This window comes from Aethalodelphis obliquidens, unplaced genomic scaffold (genome assembly GCF_003676395.1).
Source record: "Aethalodelphis obliquidens isolate GAN/ISIS:26980383/991018 unplaced genomic scaffold, ASM367639v1 scaffold7, whole genome shotgun sequence".
Classification (NCBI taxonomy): Eukaryota; Metazoa; Chordata; class Mammalia; order Artiodactyla; family Delphinidae; genus Aethalodelphis; species Aethalodelphis obliquidens.
The window spans coordinates 33,663,193-33,679,753 of NW_020837951.1; the positions used below are offsets into that span (position 1 = coordinate 33,663,193).

The following is a 16,561-nucleotide window of genomic DNA, read 5'->3' on the forward strand; positions in this document are numbered from 1 at the left end:
GATCGGAGGAACGGATTTTTATTTTATTTCATTTTCCCCCCAGCTTCATTGAGATATAATTAACATATAATTGGAGGAACAGATTTTAGAGTCCCCTTGACAAGTCCTGTCGACTTATCCTGGCAAAAGCAAGACACAAATCCCTTTATTATGCTGGTACAGCATCCCTTTCTTTTGATAACATCTTCCTGATTTTGCTTTGTGGAAATCCCCACCCTCCTTCAATGGGTGTGGTCATGATTGGACTATCTGTTGGTCAATGTACCCTGTCCCCTGCTAGCCAAGAGGGGTGTGTGATACCAGAGGGATCAGTCAGGCAGTCTCCCTGGAGTTTGAATGTGAGTTCAAATTACTGACAACCTGATTCATCCTGACAGTGACACTCAGAAAAGCTCATCTATTAGCTGCTGCCCTGAATTCTGTCCTTTTTTTAATATATATATAAATTCATTTATTTATTTATTTATTTTGGGCTGTGTTGGGTCTTCGTTTCTGTGCGAGGGTTTTCTCTAGTTGCGGCGAGCGGGGGCCACTCTTCATCGCCGTGCACGGGCCTCTCACTGTCGCGGCCTCTCTTGTTGCGGAGCACAGGCTCCAGACACGCAGGCTCAGTAGTTGTGGCTCACGGGCCCAGTTGCTCCGCGGCATGTGGGATCCTCCCAGACCAGGGCTTGAACCCGTGTCCCCTGCATCGGCAGGCAGATTCTCTACCACTGCGCCACCAGGGAAGCCCCAATTCTGTCCTTTTTAAGACCTGATTCCTCAGCTTTCCCTTCTGTTCTGTGAACCTCTCCATCTGTTTTTTCAACTGTGTTTGGACATCCCTCCAGAATGGGGAGTTTTTTATTGCCTGAGCCAGCCAGTATCACCCTTGTCTACCTCTGACTCTTTGAAGCTTCTTGCTTTTATTGACTGAAGTCTGTTGCTACACGGCATTGATGCTATCAGTGTGCCCCTCTTGCAGCATCTCTGTCCTGGAAACTACTCAGGGACTTGAAGAAAGGACATTGTGCTGCAGTCTGACTTTCTTCAGGCTACACAAGCCTAATTCTTCCAAGTGGTCCTCCCAGGACACAGGCTGCAACCCCTTCCCCATCCTGATTGTCTTCTCATGATACATTCCAGTTGATCAATGTCCCTCAAAAAATGTGAAGCTCAGGGCCAATCCAGACACCCTGAACAGGGCAAAGTCAGGCGGGGCCATCACCTCCTTGCTCTGAGCGCTCTACTTCTTTTCATACAGTCTCCAAGTTCATTATTTTGGCAGCTTCATGACACTCCTGACTCATAGTGAGCATAGTATTGGCTAAGCTGTCTTCACACATGCTGCTACCCATCCTGGATTTCCTGGCTGACCCATGTGCTGTTGGTTTGTTTTTAACTCACAGCCCTGCTTAAAAACATGGCCGATCTTGCCTAAGTTTTCCATGGCACAGTTCGAAAGATCTTGCCATGGCGTCATGTAGTTTCTGGATTCCCCTTGGAATCTAAATAATCCAGAAGAAGGGAGTGTTAGGAAACACTGCCTTTCTCTCAAACAGCACCCAGACCCAGCGTGGAACAGAAGTCATGGATGTAATTCTGAGAAAAGCCCAGCCCAGACTGGGGTTGGCTGAGGTCTCCAAAGGTAAGCCTCTCGCTTAAGGTTGTAACATGTGTTACTCATTTCCTTTTGGGAGCAATTAATTCTAATCTTAATGTCAGACTTAAAGGTCAAAAGAAAGTAGGTTGAATCTGCATTTATTGACACTGTACATATTCATTGTTCCAAAGGCTGCAGGGTGGACTCGGATATTGTGAAACTTGGCTGGGCAAGCAGGGGTCCTAAGGATAGGCCTAGGCTCCTTGGGGGCAGCTCTCCTGGTCCTCCTTCCCTTTGTCATCTCAAGGGGGCTCCCTGGTCTCTTTGCTTCCTCTGAATGTCAGGAGTGCACAAGAAAAAAAAACGGACTTCCCTGGCAGTCCAGTGGTTAAGACTCTGTGCTCCCAATGCAAGGGGGCATGAGTTTAATCCCTGGTTGGGGAACTAAAATCCCACATGCCGCATGTTGAAGCCAAAAAACAAAAAAGGAGTGCACAAGGCTGGGGGGATCCCCAGGCTTCAGAGTCCCCTCAACAAGTCTAGGCTGACCTAGCAGAAGTATTCAAATCTTCCACCCCAAGGGGAAGAGGCATTCGTATATGTGTGTGTATGTGTGTCTTCTGGTTGGGGTGGGGCAGCCTGGCTGGAGACTATAGTGGAAGTGAGAGTGCTTCCCATGTACCAGTTATCTGCTGCATAACAAATTATCCCAAAGCTTAGGGGCTTAAAATCATAACATTTCTGATCTCAGTTTCTCTGCTCCTCTGCTTCAGGGTATCTCACAAGCCTGCAGTCATCTCAAAATGTGATTGGGAAGGATTCGCTTCCTAGCTCATTCATGTAGTTTCTGGCAGGTTTAGTTCTTATAGGCTGTTGGACTAAGATCTCAGTTCCTCATGAGTCCCTTGGTTCCTTACCATCTTGGTCTCTCCGTACTGCATCTTACAACATGGCAGCCTGCTTCATTAGAGCACATAAGAGAGTGAGTGCCAGCAAGACGGAAGTCACAGTGTCTTGTAACCTAATCATGGAAGGGACATCTTATAACTTTTCCCATATCCTGTTTATTAGAAGCAAGTCACTAGACTCAGTGGGAGGGGCTTACACAGGCTGTGAATACCAGGAGGGATGATCACTGGAAGCCGTAGTGTGAGACCCTGTGGGGCAGGTGGGAGGGACAGGTGGGGTGTGAGGCACATCAGGCCTGGGATAACCGTCAGCTATCTAGAAGGTGAACCTAATAGGTTGTGGACGGAGGGCAGGGACTTGGGGACCCAGGCTATGTCTGAGAACTCTGGGTCTGAGCAGCCTGTAAGATTGGGCCCAGATCTGGGTGTGTACTAATCCTAACCCCCCTGGACCCAGGCTGAGTAACCAAGGTGGGGGTTGGCTCTCATACTTCGTACTACCAAGCCACTTTCCTAGGTCTGCATGCTGTGAGCACCCACTACTGCAGGCAAGGCACCATGCCAGGCACAGCATTAAAATGCTGCGGGAATCCATTCATTTGTAATAATTCACACAGTGTAACTGCAAGAGCACTGGGTCAGAGCCTGGTGTCCCAAGTCTAGTGTGGGCTCCATCGAAATTGCTGGTGACCCCTCTTTGGGCTTTAGCTCCCCATGCTATAAACACTATTGCAGTAAAACTTCCCCCATTTCACTTCACCCCCAATCACTTTGAGGTTGTTTTGAGAACTTCATGAGATAAAGACACGGAAGGGCTTGGAAATAAACTATCACACTACAGTTTACAGAAACTTTCATATTATGCTATTCCATTCTCATGTTTGTGTTCAGGGGAGGGGGACTCAGATTCACCAAAGGTTATGCTAAAGGGACACCAGAGTCCATCTGAAAACCCCCAGGCACACACATGTACCCAGTGTATAGATGGGACTGCCAAAGGCAAGGGACTCATTCAAGGTCACACACAAAGTTGGTGGCTGTGGAGGGGTGAGGCCCCGAATCTTCTTCTTTTTTTTAATTTTAAATATTTTATTATATAAAGTTATACCCAAAATTGTGCTTCATTTTTTCCTATACTACACTATACACTTTAACTCGAGGACATTTTAAAAAGCAATACATTTCAGAAATCCTGGAAAAAATTCTACCAGCTATAAGTTATTTAAATATTGCTTATAGAAAGTATTAGAACCATGTAAACAGCATACACCTAAAGAGATGAACGCTTAACATGAGTACAGTGTTTTTCATTCACTGATAATCTAAGGGTCAATTTCTAGATGTTTCTTTGTCTTGTATGCTTCATTTGTTTTATCAGCAAGCAAAGGCCTATAAGGGATGGCTTCACCGCCCCTCAGACTCAGATCCACCTTCATCTTGACTAATCTGGAAGTAACGAAGTTCGTAAGTCTCCTCATCAGATGCAACCCCCGAAGCTGATCACCAAGATTATTCTTTTTAAGGTATTTCTTGGTAAGATATTTCAAATACCTTTTAGAGAATCGTTCCTCAGAAACAACCATGATTTTATTCTTGAAGGCTTTAATGTGAACAACATTCCCAAGATTTCCAGTTTTTCCTGGAAAAACTTTAACTTTCTCAACGTAGAAACTGTTCAGAATTTCCAGAATCAAAAATTCCATCTTCTCCTGGATGAGTAAGATCCAAACTAAACTTCCAGGCTGACTTCTTAGGCCTCTTATCTTTCTCCGGCACCATCTTGAAGGCCGGCCGTGCAATCAGAGAGCAGCCCTGAGTCTTTTGACTTCTAGCCTAGTGCTTCTGTGAACCAGGAGCCGCATGATGCAAAGTGTTATCACCTAGAAGCTCTGGTGCCCAACTGCCTGGTTTCAAACTGCTCCTACCATTTCTTATAGTTCATGGTCACTATCTCCCAGGGGATTTTGTGGAGACTGAAAAGCACTAGGTAGTGCCTGCCCTGCCAGCTCACTGAATGTTAGCCATTGTGACTGGTATCACAGAGGGAAGGCACTGTTGCACCCATGTTATTGCTGGGGAAGTTTAGGCTGAGACTTGCCCTGGTACCAGAGCCAGGACTTGAACCAGTGCTTTTCTCACGAAGGCAGGCAGCCTCTCAGAAAATAGGAAAGTACCAAACAATGTTCAGATTTGACCATTACTGACAGTATATCAGACTCCAGGTTCATTTTGTGCATTTGTGTGTAGCCTACAGGGAGTAGTGGGGGCACAGCCCAGGTTTCCTGAGGATGGATTCAGGAGGGAATCTTCAAAATGAGACCTGAAAGCCCCTTGCTGAGAAGTGAGGTGTCTACCAGGGCACATAACTCTCCGGCCAGCCAACCTTGCAGTAGTGTTTCGGGAAAGTCGTTTATGTTCATTACAGTTTGGGATTTGGGTGGAAAGCCTGTTTCAGTTCTGGGGTTTCGCTCTCCTATCAGGCCGCTGCAGGCCCGGACGGGCCCCTGCTGGAAGGAAGTCAGCCCTCCTCCCGCCAAGGAGGAAGGGCCCTCCCGCCTGTGGTCGGTGCATTGTACTCGCTAGATTCCAGGCTGTCAGTCTCATGGAGAGCTCTGGGGATGCTTAGCCTGCAGATTGTTTTGTTAGGTTTCTCCTACAACTAATTTGGAAATTACCCAGCTACCCACAGCCTCTCCCAGGTGTTCTGCAAACTACGGGCCTGCTCCTGCAGCTTTCGCCTTGGTGGGACCAATGCTGGCTGAAGCTGGGAGGGTCAGGGTGGGGTGATAGGAGGGTGAAAAGAGGCCCACAATGGTAGAGCTCGTTTTAAGCAACAGCCAGTCCCCTTCAGCTTTGGCACTAACCATCCTGCTTGGTAGGATCTGACGCAAGCAGATCCACACACTTTGCAGACATTATCTTTAAGCCTCATACGCCCTGTGGAGGTAAGTCAGGGGCGTGTGGAGGACCCACCCTACTTAGAGGCCCAAAGAGACAGGATTTCCCCAGAGCTGCAGTCAAAACCAACACGCAAGTCTCCTGATCCCCATATCCAGGAAGGAAAAATCCTCACGTTTGATTCATTTTGCTGTGAACTTTGTTACACCTGGGTTGAATCCCTCTCAGGCAAAGGTCTGTGACCTTGAGCTTGTCCTCTTTTCTTGGACCTCATTTTCTCATCTGAAAAAAAAAATACACCTGAAACCTGCTACTTCCCAGGGCAGTTGTGAAGATCCAAAGGACAGCATATGTGGAAGCGCTTGGTACACCCTGAACACAGCCTCTCTTGGGTAATGTCAGGGTTACCTTAGTCAGCTGTGCCACGGCTGAGCCACTTGAAGCTGGGGAAGAGCAATGGTGTGGTGAGAGCCCTGGACAAGGGCCTAAGGTGTTAGCTCACTGTACAACCGTTACCTTCTCTGGTCCTTGGTTTTTCCTTCTATAAAACAAGGGTGGGACTAGATAACCTTTCAGCTGTATTCTTTTTTTTTTAATAAGAATGGCAAAGGAAATCTCAAAGGGAAAACCAAGAATCAATTTTTTCCTGCCCCATAAGGGTCACCTTTATTAGTTAGGATGCATTTGGCTGCAAGTAACACAGAGCCCAAAGAAAAGAGGCTTAAACTTAGAGGACATTTGTTATCACCCACAGGTATAAAGAAGGGTTCCAGGTTTGGTTCTTTCAGCAGCTCATTGATATCATCAGGCCCCCAGGTTATTCCCACCTTTTGGCTCTGCCATCCTCAGCAGGTTGGCTTGTTCTCTTAGGCTGGTACCCTCCGAGCCCAACATGTCTGTCACACTTCCAGGAGTCACACTCTAACAACATTAAGAGGAAGAAAATGGCTATTTCTCTCCCACTGTCTCTTTAAGAACAAAGAACTATTTCCCAGAAGCCCTGAGCAGGCTTTTCTGGACATCTCATTGGCCTGGAAAGTATCCTGTGCCTGTTTCTCAATAATCACTGGCAAGAGTGATGGAATCATCACCACGTTTACCTTAGACAAGTCCAGATTGAGCCGGTGGATACTCCAAGGGGTAAGACTTCCCCTAAAACACATGACCAACTGCAACCTGAACAAAATCAGGGTCTTGTGAGCAGAGAAGAAGGGGGGGGAAATGGCTGGGTAGACAACTAGCAGTCTGGCACAACTAGCAGTCTGGCACTTCTTCTTGAATATGCCAGAGAGGGTATTGCTTTACTTCTGTCCAGAGTTGTCCACTACATGGCTGTCCTCAAGATGCTCCATCTGAGCTCTACCATCAAGACCCCTGTGCCCAGTCCCCATGATAAGACATTGTTCTTTCTTTTGAGCACGGGTGCAGGAAAAATGCCCACTTCACACAAGGTTAACTATGAAGCTTTGATGAAATTTAGGATAAAAGGAAAGTGTTACATGGGAGGGGGACATTTTGAAAGTGCTCATATTAAGTATAATTTTCTCATAGTGTAAGAAACCCTTCACGGGGCTGCTCACGAACATGCCATGCTCCTAATCTCACTCCCTTGTCCTGAGGTCTGGACCTCTGCGAGAGAGTGACATGATCTGTTGATGTTTGAGCTGAATCACACATTGGCTGCTGTGGGGAATGACTGAGGAGAGCAGTGGAGGGAGCAGGGAGCCCCGTTAGGAGGCTGATGCTGTGATCCAGGAGAGAGATGATGGGGCCTCCTACTGGGTTGGTGGCCTTAGATGTGTAAGATGGGGTTAGGGGGTTCCTAGAGAGGTAATGGTCAGAGCAAATTCATGGTGACAGGAACACACAGGGGTGTCTGGGAACAGCAAGTGGGGTGTTGGCTGGAGCCTAGATGCGTAGGAAGGGCAACTATGGGAGATGAGGCTGGGAAGAGGGTTGGCATAAGGATAATGGAGGGTCCCAAGTGCCAGGTGAGGAGTTTGGACTTTCTGTTGCAGACAGCAGGGAGCCTGCTCCCATAGGACTGGAGCTCAGCTTCAGGAAGTGAGGCTGGCAGTGGGGGCAGAATGGAGGGAGGAGGCAGGAGCATCCATGGGGAGGGCTCGGCCAGCTGCTTGGGGTTGAGAGCAGAGGCAAGAGTTAGGCTCTATGAGGCTGTGCTTCTCACATGTTATCTCTGGTTGTTGAGTACCTCCACGCCTGAAAAAATCATAGCTGGGGCTCTGCTCTGCCCACACTCCTGGGAGATGCCGCTCCAGGTTCTCAGATAGTGAGATAAGCTGGTGCTCTGCACCAGGGCTGAGATCCACCCTGATTCCGCCTCTCAATCCCTTCCTCACCCTGGGAGGGGCTGACAGTTGATCCCCAGGGCCTCTCTGACTACATGCTTCTGCACCAGGTTAACCCTTCTGGGCTGAGCTGGAAATTTGAGCCTCAGCTGTCAGAAGAGGGGGTGTGAGGCTGGCAGAGGGGCATGGGGAGCTCCATAGGGAGCAGTCATCCTTTCCACCCCAGGAGCTCTGCAAAGGCTGGCTTTGGCCTCAGCCTGGAAAGAAGACGCTGGAAGGAGGGTAGGGACAGGCACCAAACTTGTTAAAGACCTCCTATCCTTACTGCACCCAACCTGTGGGCCCTGCTTTTCCTTTAGTTCACTGCTCAGTTTGGGCTGAAAAGCACTAGTCACACTCTTTCCCTTGGGTGGTTCTAAGCTATTTATTTAACTGATCCCAGGCTCAGTTTACCCATCCGTACAATGGAAGGCCCTCCCGCAGCTGCACTCCTTCCCCCTCCCTCAACCCCCACCTTCACCACCCGCCCCCCATCTGATTACTTCCATTTCCACGCTGCCTTTTATGAGGGTGATAATCAAATGCAGTCTCCCTTGAGGGAGGCGTAAGTTCTAGCCAGGCTTGGACACTATGCGATGTTGGGTAAATCCTGTGCCCCTTTAGCTCTATAGAAGCTCTATACGCACGCATGGTATTCCTATTTATTCCTATTATTGAAAACTCATGTGAGCACTGAGATGAGAGTCCTGGTTCTTCCACTGAGTTGCTGTGTGATCCTGGGAAGAGAGCCCAGTCTGGTACATGCTCCTTATCATCAGGGCCTTTTCCCCCCCAGTTGTCCTGTCATGCCAACCCCCACCCAGGAGTCCGCACTTCTCAGGAGCAGGGTGAGCACAGAGACCACATTCTCCAGGAAGGTGTGGACGTTTGGGGTGGGGGAGGATTCATTAGGTTGCCCAGGATCATACGAGGGGTACTTAAATGCTCTACTGGAGGATCCTTCAGCCCAGATGGACTCAGAGGTGGGGGCCTCTTCCTGCTGAGAAGAGAGCTTTATTTTTCTCCTGAACTCCAACAAGCCCAGACTTGGGGTTGAAGTTGCCAAGTTTCATCCGTACTTGGGCAAATGACTGCTGCTTACGGAGGGCACAGAGACCAGAACCCAAGGTCCCCACAGTGGCTCAGCAGGGAGTCAGGAGTTTGGGTTCCTGCTCTGGCTCTGACAGTCCAGCTTTCAAGATGGTTTCAGATACACTCTCAGTGAATGTCATTGTCATGGTCACCTATCAGACAGGGAACATGAGGTGAGATGCATTCCAAGGGTTAGGATTCCAAGACTGTAAAGCACACCCAAGGAAGGAGGTGAAGGGCTGCACCCTAGCCATCTCTTCTCTCTGCAGCCATCTCTGGTTGGGGTTCTTGCTGAGAAACAGGAGCCTTCTGGAAGTTATTCTGGGGTCTCTGATTTCAACAACATAACACATCCCCCACCCCCACCCCGCTTCTCTAAAGCTCTGCCTCTCTGCCCAGGGTATATGAATCGCTTGAGGTCTTGTTGAATTGCAGGTTCTGGTTCAGTAGATCTGGGTAGAGCCTGAGAGTCTGCATTTCTAGCAAGCTCTCAGGGGATACCCATGCAGCTAGTCTGTGGCCCACACTTAGAGCTTCAAGGCCTCAGGGCCTTAATGTCTTGTGCAAAACAGCAGGGAGGGCAAGCCTCCTGCTCTCAGCTTCTCTACTGGCGCTTGGAGAAGTGCATCCTGGATTTAAATGACCAAAAAACGGGAGTTTGTGAGGGTGAAAGGGGACCTGCCACCCAGCTTTGTAGATGGTGAAACTGAGGCCTACGCAGTGCAGGAAGAAGCTTGTTCAAGACCTCACAGCATTTTAGTGACAGAGTTGAGACTCAGGCCTCTTGCAAAGGAAAAACAAAAACGAAAACTAGAAAAGATACTCACTGAGGTGTTTGCTGTGCTTTCTCTGGGCGAACTATGAGTTCCTTTGATTCTTCTTTCTAAGTTGTATTTTTTGTTTGTTTTTACAATGAACGTGTACCAATTTTTTAATAAGAAAAAAATTAATTTTGAAAAAATTCTCACAGAGTTCCTAGTAAATGAGATTATGTTTATGAACGTGCTGGATGAACTCTAACTACGTACAGCAGCTTCAAGTCAAGGGTGTGTAATTCAGCCCAAACCCTCCTGAATTCCTTTCAGCGAGGTTACCCTCACTCTGGCGCACGAATCACCGCGATGAAGAGGAAGGCCAATGCCGTCACCAACCGCCGCAAGCCGATTCCTACTCCCACTTGGCCTCAGCTGTGGGAACTCTTCCCCCAAAGCTCTGGCCGCAGGAATCTTTCCCCTTAAACTGGGGAAGAAATTTCCCTAATCCGTTTTCGTAGTAAACGACCTCGGGCCAAGTCTGCTTTTGTTGCTGGTTTCCTAAGCTTAATTGCGAGCAAAGTTAATTTGAAAGAAAATGTTACAGCTCTGGGGCGAATTCTAACGAGCCTTGGGCAATTAGGGAGGAACGCATCTAATTACTCACAGACCTGGGGCGGCGGGGTGGGGGGGCGTGCAGGGCTCAGAGAGGGGCAAAAGATTTCTCTGGATTCAAGATAGGAAGAAAAAAAAGAGAAACGCACCTCCGGTCTCTGAACCCCTAGACGGGGAGCCGGGGAGGTTCTATTTCACAGTTCGGGGATTCGGAGAGTTGGATTGTCCCGAGACGCAGCAGTGAATGTTCTCAATGTACTAGAGCCACGCGGACTGGAGGGCCCGCCTGTGGATGAAGGGCGGCGCTCCCTCGCCTGCGCAGCGTCCTTTCTGGCTCGGCCGGGTGGCGCACTAGCTTTGGGTGTCGCCGGCCGGCAGGAGGCCGAGAAGGGCCTCTCTTCAACACCTCGAGGGTCTCGCTGTCTCTCCTGGCTCCTGCTGTATACCCAGTTCCCTCCTCGCAGCGTCCTCTCTCTCAGGGCACAGACCCTGGTCGATCTCACTTGTCGTCCCAGTTGACTAGGAGAGTTGGGGGCGAAGACGCGTGCGCTTTCCCTCCCTGTCTTTCTTGTTCCCCCGGCTTTACCGCGACGCTCCAGGAGACTTCCGGATAAGGCGGCGCTTAAATGTTAAAACCTTCTTCCCTCCTGCGCCCAGCGCTTTACAGTTTACAAAGCGTTTCTATCCCTCTTAACTCGTTTAACTTTAGGTGGACTCTGAGGGAGGGGTCACAAATTCCCATTCACAAATGAGGACACTAGGGAAAGGACTGGATTAACGTTAATGGCGCTGTCAAAGCATTGGACTTGGTAATTAAAACACGGAGAAAGCCTCAACCGCTGCATTAACTGGGCGCATAGACTGCCCTTTTCCAGCCCCAATCCCCCTGCCGGGCTTTAGGAAGACAAGGACAAAACCCCTGGGTGGAGGGCTTTCAATTTCTGGCCAGTGCCAACGAGGCAAGGCATATTGATTTCTGCCTGGGAGAGCCATACTGTCTAGCTGCACACGGAGAACCTTTGAATTTCAACCTGCAAGGATCCATACGGAGATAAGGGAGGCCTAACACCTAGATTTTTCCAAAGTCACAGGGCTGGGTCTGAAATCTGGACCCACTGGCGATAGGGTCAGTGCTGCAGCTGCCCCCTCCTCCAGGTGGTCATTTACCACCATCAAAGTCAGGAAGGACCAACATCTAGACCTGTACCGTCTAATACAGTAGCCATCAGCCACACACTGCTACTGTGCACTTGGCTGTGGCTAGTCCAAACAGATGACCTGTAAGTGTAAAATACACTCTAGATTTTAAAGACTTAGTATGAAAAAAGTAAAATATCTCAACAATTTTTATATCGATTATATGTTGAAATGATAGTTTGGACATTAAATTGGGTTAAATACAACATATTATTAGTTAATCTCACCTGTTTTTTTAAAATTAATGCAGCTACCAGAAAAATTTTAATTACACAGGCAGCTTACATTATATTTCTATTGGGCAGCACTTATTTAGACAAATACCCGTCTGGACTGAATCACATTCACATGTCTTTGTGAACAGGATAGTGCAATCCCCAGAATTAAAAATAAAAATTACCAGTGGTTTTCAGTCTTCTTTCTCACCTCCCCCCACTCTTCCCTAGCAAATTAACTCTGCAGAAAGAGGCTGCATTTCTCTTGTCAGAACTCACTTGCTCAAAGATCTTTATTAAAACAGTTCACCTGAACACTCAGGTTTATCTGAAAGCTGCACACCGAGCCTCTGAAATATTTAATGCTAGAAACTTTTGCTACAGAATCGAAACTTACAAGATTTCTCAAGAGAAAGGTGGGGAAATGGTTGGATTTTTTTTTTTTCTTTCTGATTTTGGTCAGCTTGTTGCTTGAAACAAATAAAGGATACAAAGCAAAGTTAAACACCAGTTTCTTTCTAAAGCTTACTTAACTGATGGCCCCAATTAATTTTTCTCTTTACTTTTTGCATGAGGAGGCTGCCAAGTTTCGGCAGAGGGTACCAGGGATGGAAGAGCCAGCCCAACAAAATGGAAACTGTCATCAACAGGCTCCCTCGAGTCCTGTCATCTCTTTGAATTTTAGTTCACCCATTGGGTCCCAGGCTGCTTGATGAAAAGAAAGCGTGGGCAATGGACAAATGTATTTCTACCTGCCTCGATGGAAAACCGCACTTAGCACCAGCAGTAAGAGCTGCCAAGTGATCAGCACATCGTGCTCGAAAGATTCAAGAAATTATGATATAACCGGTGCCTGGAGCTAATCCAGAGATGCTTGCCATGAGCTCTGTTTCCATTCCTTGGAATAGGGTTAGGCCCTGGGTGGCCCACCCATGCTGCCAGATATGCAACAACCATGATGGGCCCTCAAAGATCATATGGGGGACGGTTGAATTCTGCAGCCCTCTTGTATTATAGATGGGAAAACTGGGGGTGTGAGTGATGGAACTGGGTTACGCTGTGGCGCTGGGGCACCGTCCAGACTCAGAGCCAGGTCTGCAGTTCTCAGAGGCAGGGAAAAGCAGCCCCTGGTCAAGCGAAGCAGAGATCTTTCCCATTAAAAAAAATGGTTACCTCTTTTGCAAATTTGTCCTCACCTTAACTAGGAAGACACTATCGGAGCCTTTTATTTGTAATAACGTAGTCAAAGGCACAAGAGATGGAACTGTGTAAAAAGACCCGGGTTTTGGTAAGTACGGGGAAGAGTGAAGTCATGTGATTCTCCACAATTCCCTTAGGCTCTGGTGTAGACACTACGTTGTGCCTCCTTTAGAGCCAAGGACCCTCCCCGGCAGAATGTCAGAAAGGCACGACCTTTGGAGCCTCGCCTCAGTGAGGGTCCATTGTCTCAGTCCGTGGGCCGAGGATGCCTCTCCCCACTTCCTCCCATTTTCAAAGCGAACCGGTGTGTACACGGTGCACAGGGAGTATGCGCCTGAACCTCCGGCTCGGTCCCTCCCATGTGGCTTTCAACTCGATCCTCTCTCCAGTCCTGTCCTCAGGTTTCGTGAATACTTAGTTCGTAAAGACAGTCGAGGTATCTATGAATTTTCGCCTGTATGCTCGGCTCACATGGCGGACACAAACCGATCCGCTCCGCCTGGATAGGCAGCCGCATGGCGAGCGTGGTAGGCGCCTCCACTGCCCCCTCCGAGCTGCCCACCAGGATTGTAGCAGGGCCCCAGTGCTCCGAACTGGCCGGGCGATGTGCGCCCATAGAAGTCCACTGCAGTCTCGACGCCGCCACTGCTGCCACCCGCGGGGGGCGAAGCGGGCCCGGCCAACCGGCCAGCCGCTGCGAAGAGGGCGCTACCGGCCCCTTGCGAGTACGCGCCGTCTGCGCCCGCATAGGCGGCCGCATAGGCGGAAGTGTTGGCAGGTCGGGCGACGGCGCAGCCGGAGGGCTGGTAAGCGGTGGTAGTGGCAGAGGCGCCGGCCGAGGCAAAGGCGCAGGAACCGGAGGGCCCTGACGGCGCGGGGCCCAGTTCTGGGCTGAGCGGCCGCTCAGGCACCAGGCCGAAGACGCGGCATGGGCCTGGAGACGCAGCCGGGTAGTAGACCGGGGGCGGCGCGGCGAGCGACGGCGGGGCATAGCCTGCATAGACAGCGCCCGGGTAAGGCGGGCGCGCATTGGGCACCCCGCCCGGGAAGATGGCGGCAGCGGCGGCGGCGGCGGCGGCAGCAGCAGCAGCGGCGGCCGCGTCGTGCATGTAAGCCGGGTAAGTGGAGAGGTCAGAGCGCTTGAAGCGCTTGCGGCGGCGCAGGAAGCTGCCGCTCTCGAACATGTCCTCGGCGTTGGGGTCGAGTGCCCAGTAGTTGCCTTTGCCCGGGCGGCCGGCCTCGCGCGGGATCTTGAGGAAGCAGTCGTTGAGTGTGAGGTTGTGGCGGATGCTGTTCTGCCACTTTTTGGGGTTGTCGCGGTAGAAGGGGAAACGCTCGGTGATGAACTTGTAGATGCCGCCCAGCGTGAGGCGGCGCTCCGGTGCGTGCGCGATGGCCATGGCAATGAGCGCAATATAGCTGTAGGGCGGCTTCCCACGCTGCAGGGGGCGCTTCCGCCGCCGCCCGCCAGCGCCGCGACCCGCGGCCTCTGCCGGGACCCCGGCCCCCGCCTCACCGCGCTCCTCCTTCACGGCCGCCAGCGCCTCCGGCTGCGGCGGCGGCGGCGGCGGTGGCGGCCCGCTCTCCGCCGTCATGGCGCAGCCGTCCCGCGTCCCTGGGGCGTCCCCGCTGCCTGCTGCTGTCGAGGGGCTGGGAGCTGCGGGGCCCGGGACGCAGGGTAACGGGAACCGACGCTGGGGCCGTCTTTAGAAAGCTCAGGGTGTCCTCGCAGCTGGCACCGGGAGCACAGCTTTCGTGGCAGGGGCGCGCAGGAGCTTTGGCGCCCGTAGTTTCCGGGCTGGCTCAGTGCGGACAGAGGCTCAAGAGTGTCCCGCCCACCGACGGCTCTGCTCGTGTTCTGGAGCTCGAAGCCAGGCGCCAGCAGCGACGTTGGGACCCGGACGAGGCTCCTGTCGCGGGCTGAAGGGTCCTTTGCGCGCTGGTGCCAGGAGGTCACGGGGTCTGGAATTGGTCCTGGGCTGGGGCGCCTGCATCAGTTCTGGGCTTCCTGCTGATCTGAGGATAACCGTCGAGGTCCTGAGCGCAGAGGAGGCTGCGGGCACCAAGGTCTGAAACGAGAGCAGTTAGTGCAGGCGTGGGGACACTCTGGTGGGAGCCGCCTAGGCGGCGCCCCTGTGGCCGGGGCCGCCGAAGGCGCGGAGGGCAAGGAGGCGAGGCAAGGCGACGGCGGCGAGGTTGCAGCGCGGGCCAGGCGGGGTGGCCGGCGACTGTTCCTCTCCGCAGGGTTGGCCTCAAGCCGCCAAGACCGCTGGCAAGGCGCTTCCTTGCACACACCCGGACCGGCTCCTCCCTCCGCGGGTTTCTCCTCCTTAAAGGCGCCAGGAAGCTTGGGGCGGTGCCCGTTCCCCGCCCGCCCCCCGACTGCCCGCCCCCTGGGCCTCGGCGCACCTCCCCAGGTAGGAGATGCTGTGGCGGCGCGGCGGGTACACCACACGGTCTGAGCATGGAAGTCCCTTGGAGGTCTCCTGGGCCGGTCCTCTCTGCGCGCCGACGGGGAGACTGAGGTCGGGAGAGGCCAGGAACTGTCTCTGGAGACCTCGGCGCCCGAACTCAGCGCTTCGGGACTTTACCAGCCTCTATAGAAGGCTGGGACCCGCAGGTGAAAGGAAGGGCTCGCCTCACCTTTTTTGGCTGGAGAGGGTGAGAATTGGCTGAGGGGCGCTTGGTTCTTGAGGGTGGGGGACGAGGAAGGGAGAAGATGCTCCAGGTGACTGGCTTCCAAGGTCTTTCAAGGATGATTTATTTTCAAACCCCAACTCAAGGCTGCCGTGGCCATTCCCCATCCAGTCCCTCATCCTTCAGGCAGGATTCCTAGGTCCGATAGAGGAGGTGACTTGCCACGGTTCCACCGCGACTTCGCAGTTTAGCCGAACCTCACACCTGCCTGCGTCTCTGGTGGGAGTGCGTTTCCTCGACATGTACCAGAGGTAGCCACTTTCCCTCGGTGGGTTCCGGGTTCCTCCACTGTACCGAGGTTTTGTATCTTAATTGCTGATATTTAGGGAAAGGCCGCAACACGTCTCCCCCCCGCCCTCCAATCTTTTATCTTTGGGTGGCTCGGGACCCCTCTCTATATGATGTGGAGTGACTCACAGCTTAAAGAGGATGGAGGCTAGGCTTCTGCCTCTCGCAGCAACCTTCTCCTCCAGTTCGCCCAGCCAGGAAGGCTCCAAGTGGCTCCCAAGACCTCCGGGGGCAGCCGAGCAGCCCCTTCCCGCAGCGGGACGGAGGGCTTCGAGAGGTGGGGGCCGGGGTTGGCGGTGCTCTGGGTAGGCGAGTCTCCCGGGGAAGGGGCGGGCAGACGGGACCCGTCCGCTTCGCGGGTGTCCAGTTTCGGAGTTCGTTTCCCGCCAGCTCCCTAAGCCCTGATTCGGCCTCGCTCAAGACCGCCTGCGGCGGCGGCCCCGCAGGTCTGGGTTCGCAGGGACACCCTGGGCCTGTCCCTTCCCGGTCACAAGTCCTAAATTTTCTCCTCTGAGAACTGGGGGCGGGAAAGCATGTGCGGATCTCAGGGGTGGGGCGTTCTGCCCTTAGGATTTCAGGCTCCGGCCGAGACGCAGCTTTCCGCGGGGCTGCGGGTGGAGGGCTGGGCGGAGAGAGCCGCGAGAGTGCGGGCGGCGGCCTTCAGGGGCTTTAGTCGCGTTCTTCGTGGAGATGAGCTCCGGGCAGGTTCAGCCCCACCAAGCATTGGGCAACTGCCTTCGGAAGAAAGAGGCAAAGAGTTCAGATCCTC

At 52.1% G+C, this 16,561-nt stretch overlaps 1 protein-coding gene and 1 pseudogene across 1 annotated transcript; both read right to left on the minus strand.

The window, feature by feature from the left end:
- Window positions 1-2,797: 2,797 nt before the first annotated feature.
- LOC113619926 (60S ribosomal protein L22-like 1 pseudogene) lies at window positions 2,798-6,067 on the minus strand (annotated as a pseudogene).
- Window positions 6,068-11,882: 5,815 nt separating this feature from the next.
- On the minus strand, window positions 11,883-15,093 carry FOXE1 (forkhead box E1). Its single transcript, XM_027105422.1, has one exon. It carries the CDS (start codon window positions 14,400-14,402, stop codon window positions 13,275-13,277), a length of 1,128 nt encoding a protein of 375 aa, XP_026961223.1. The 5' UTR covers window positions 14,403-15,093; the 3' UTR covers window positions 11,883-13,274.
- Between the last annotated feature and the right edge of the window lie 1,468 nt (window positions 15,094-16,561).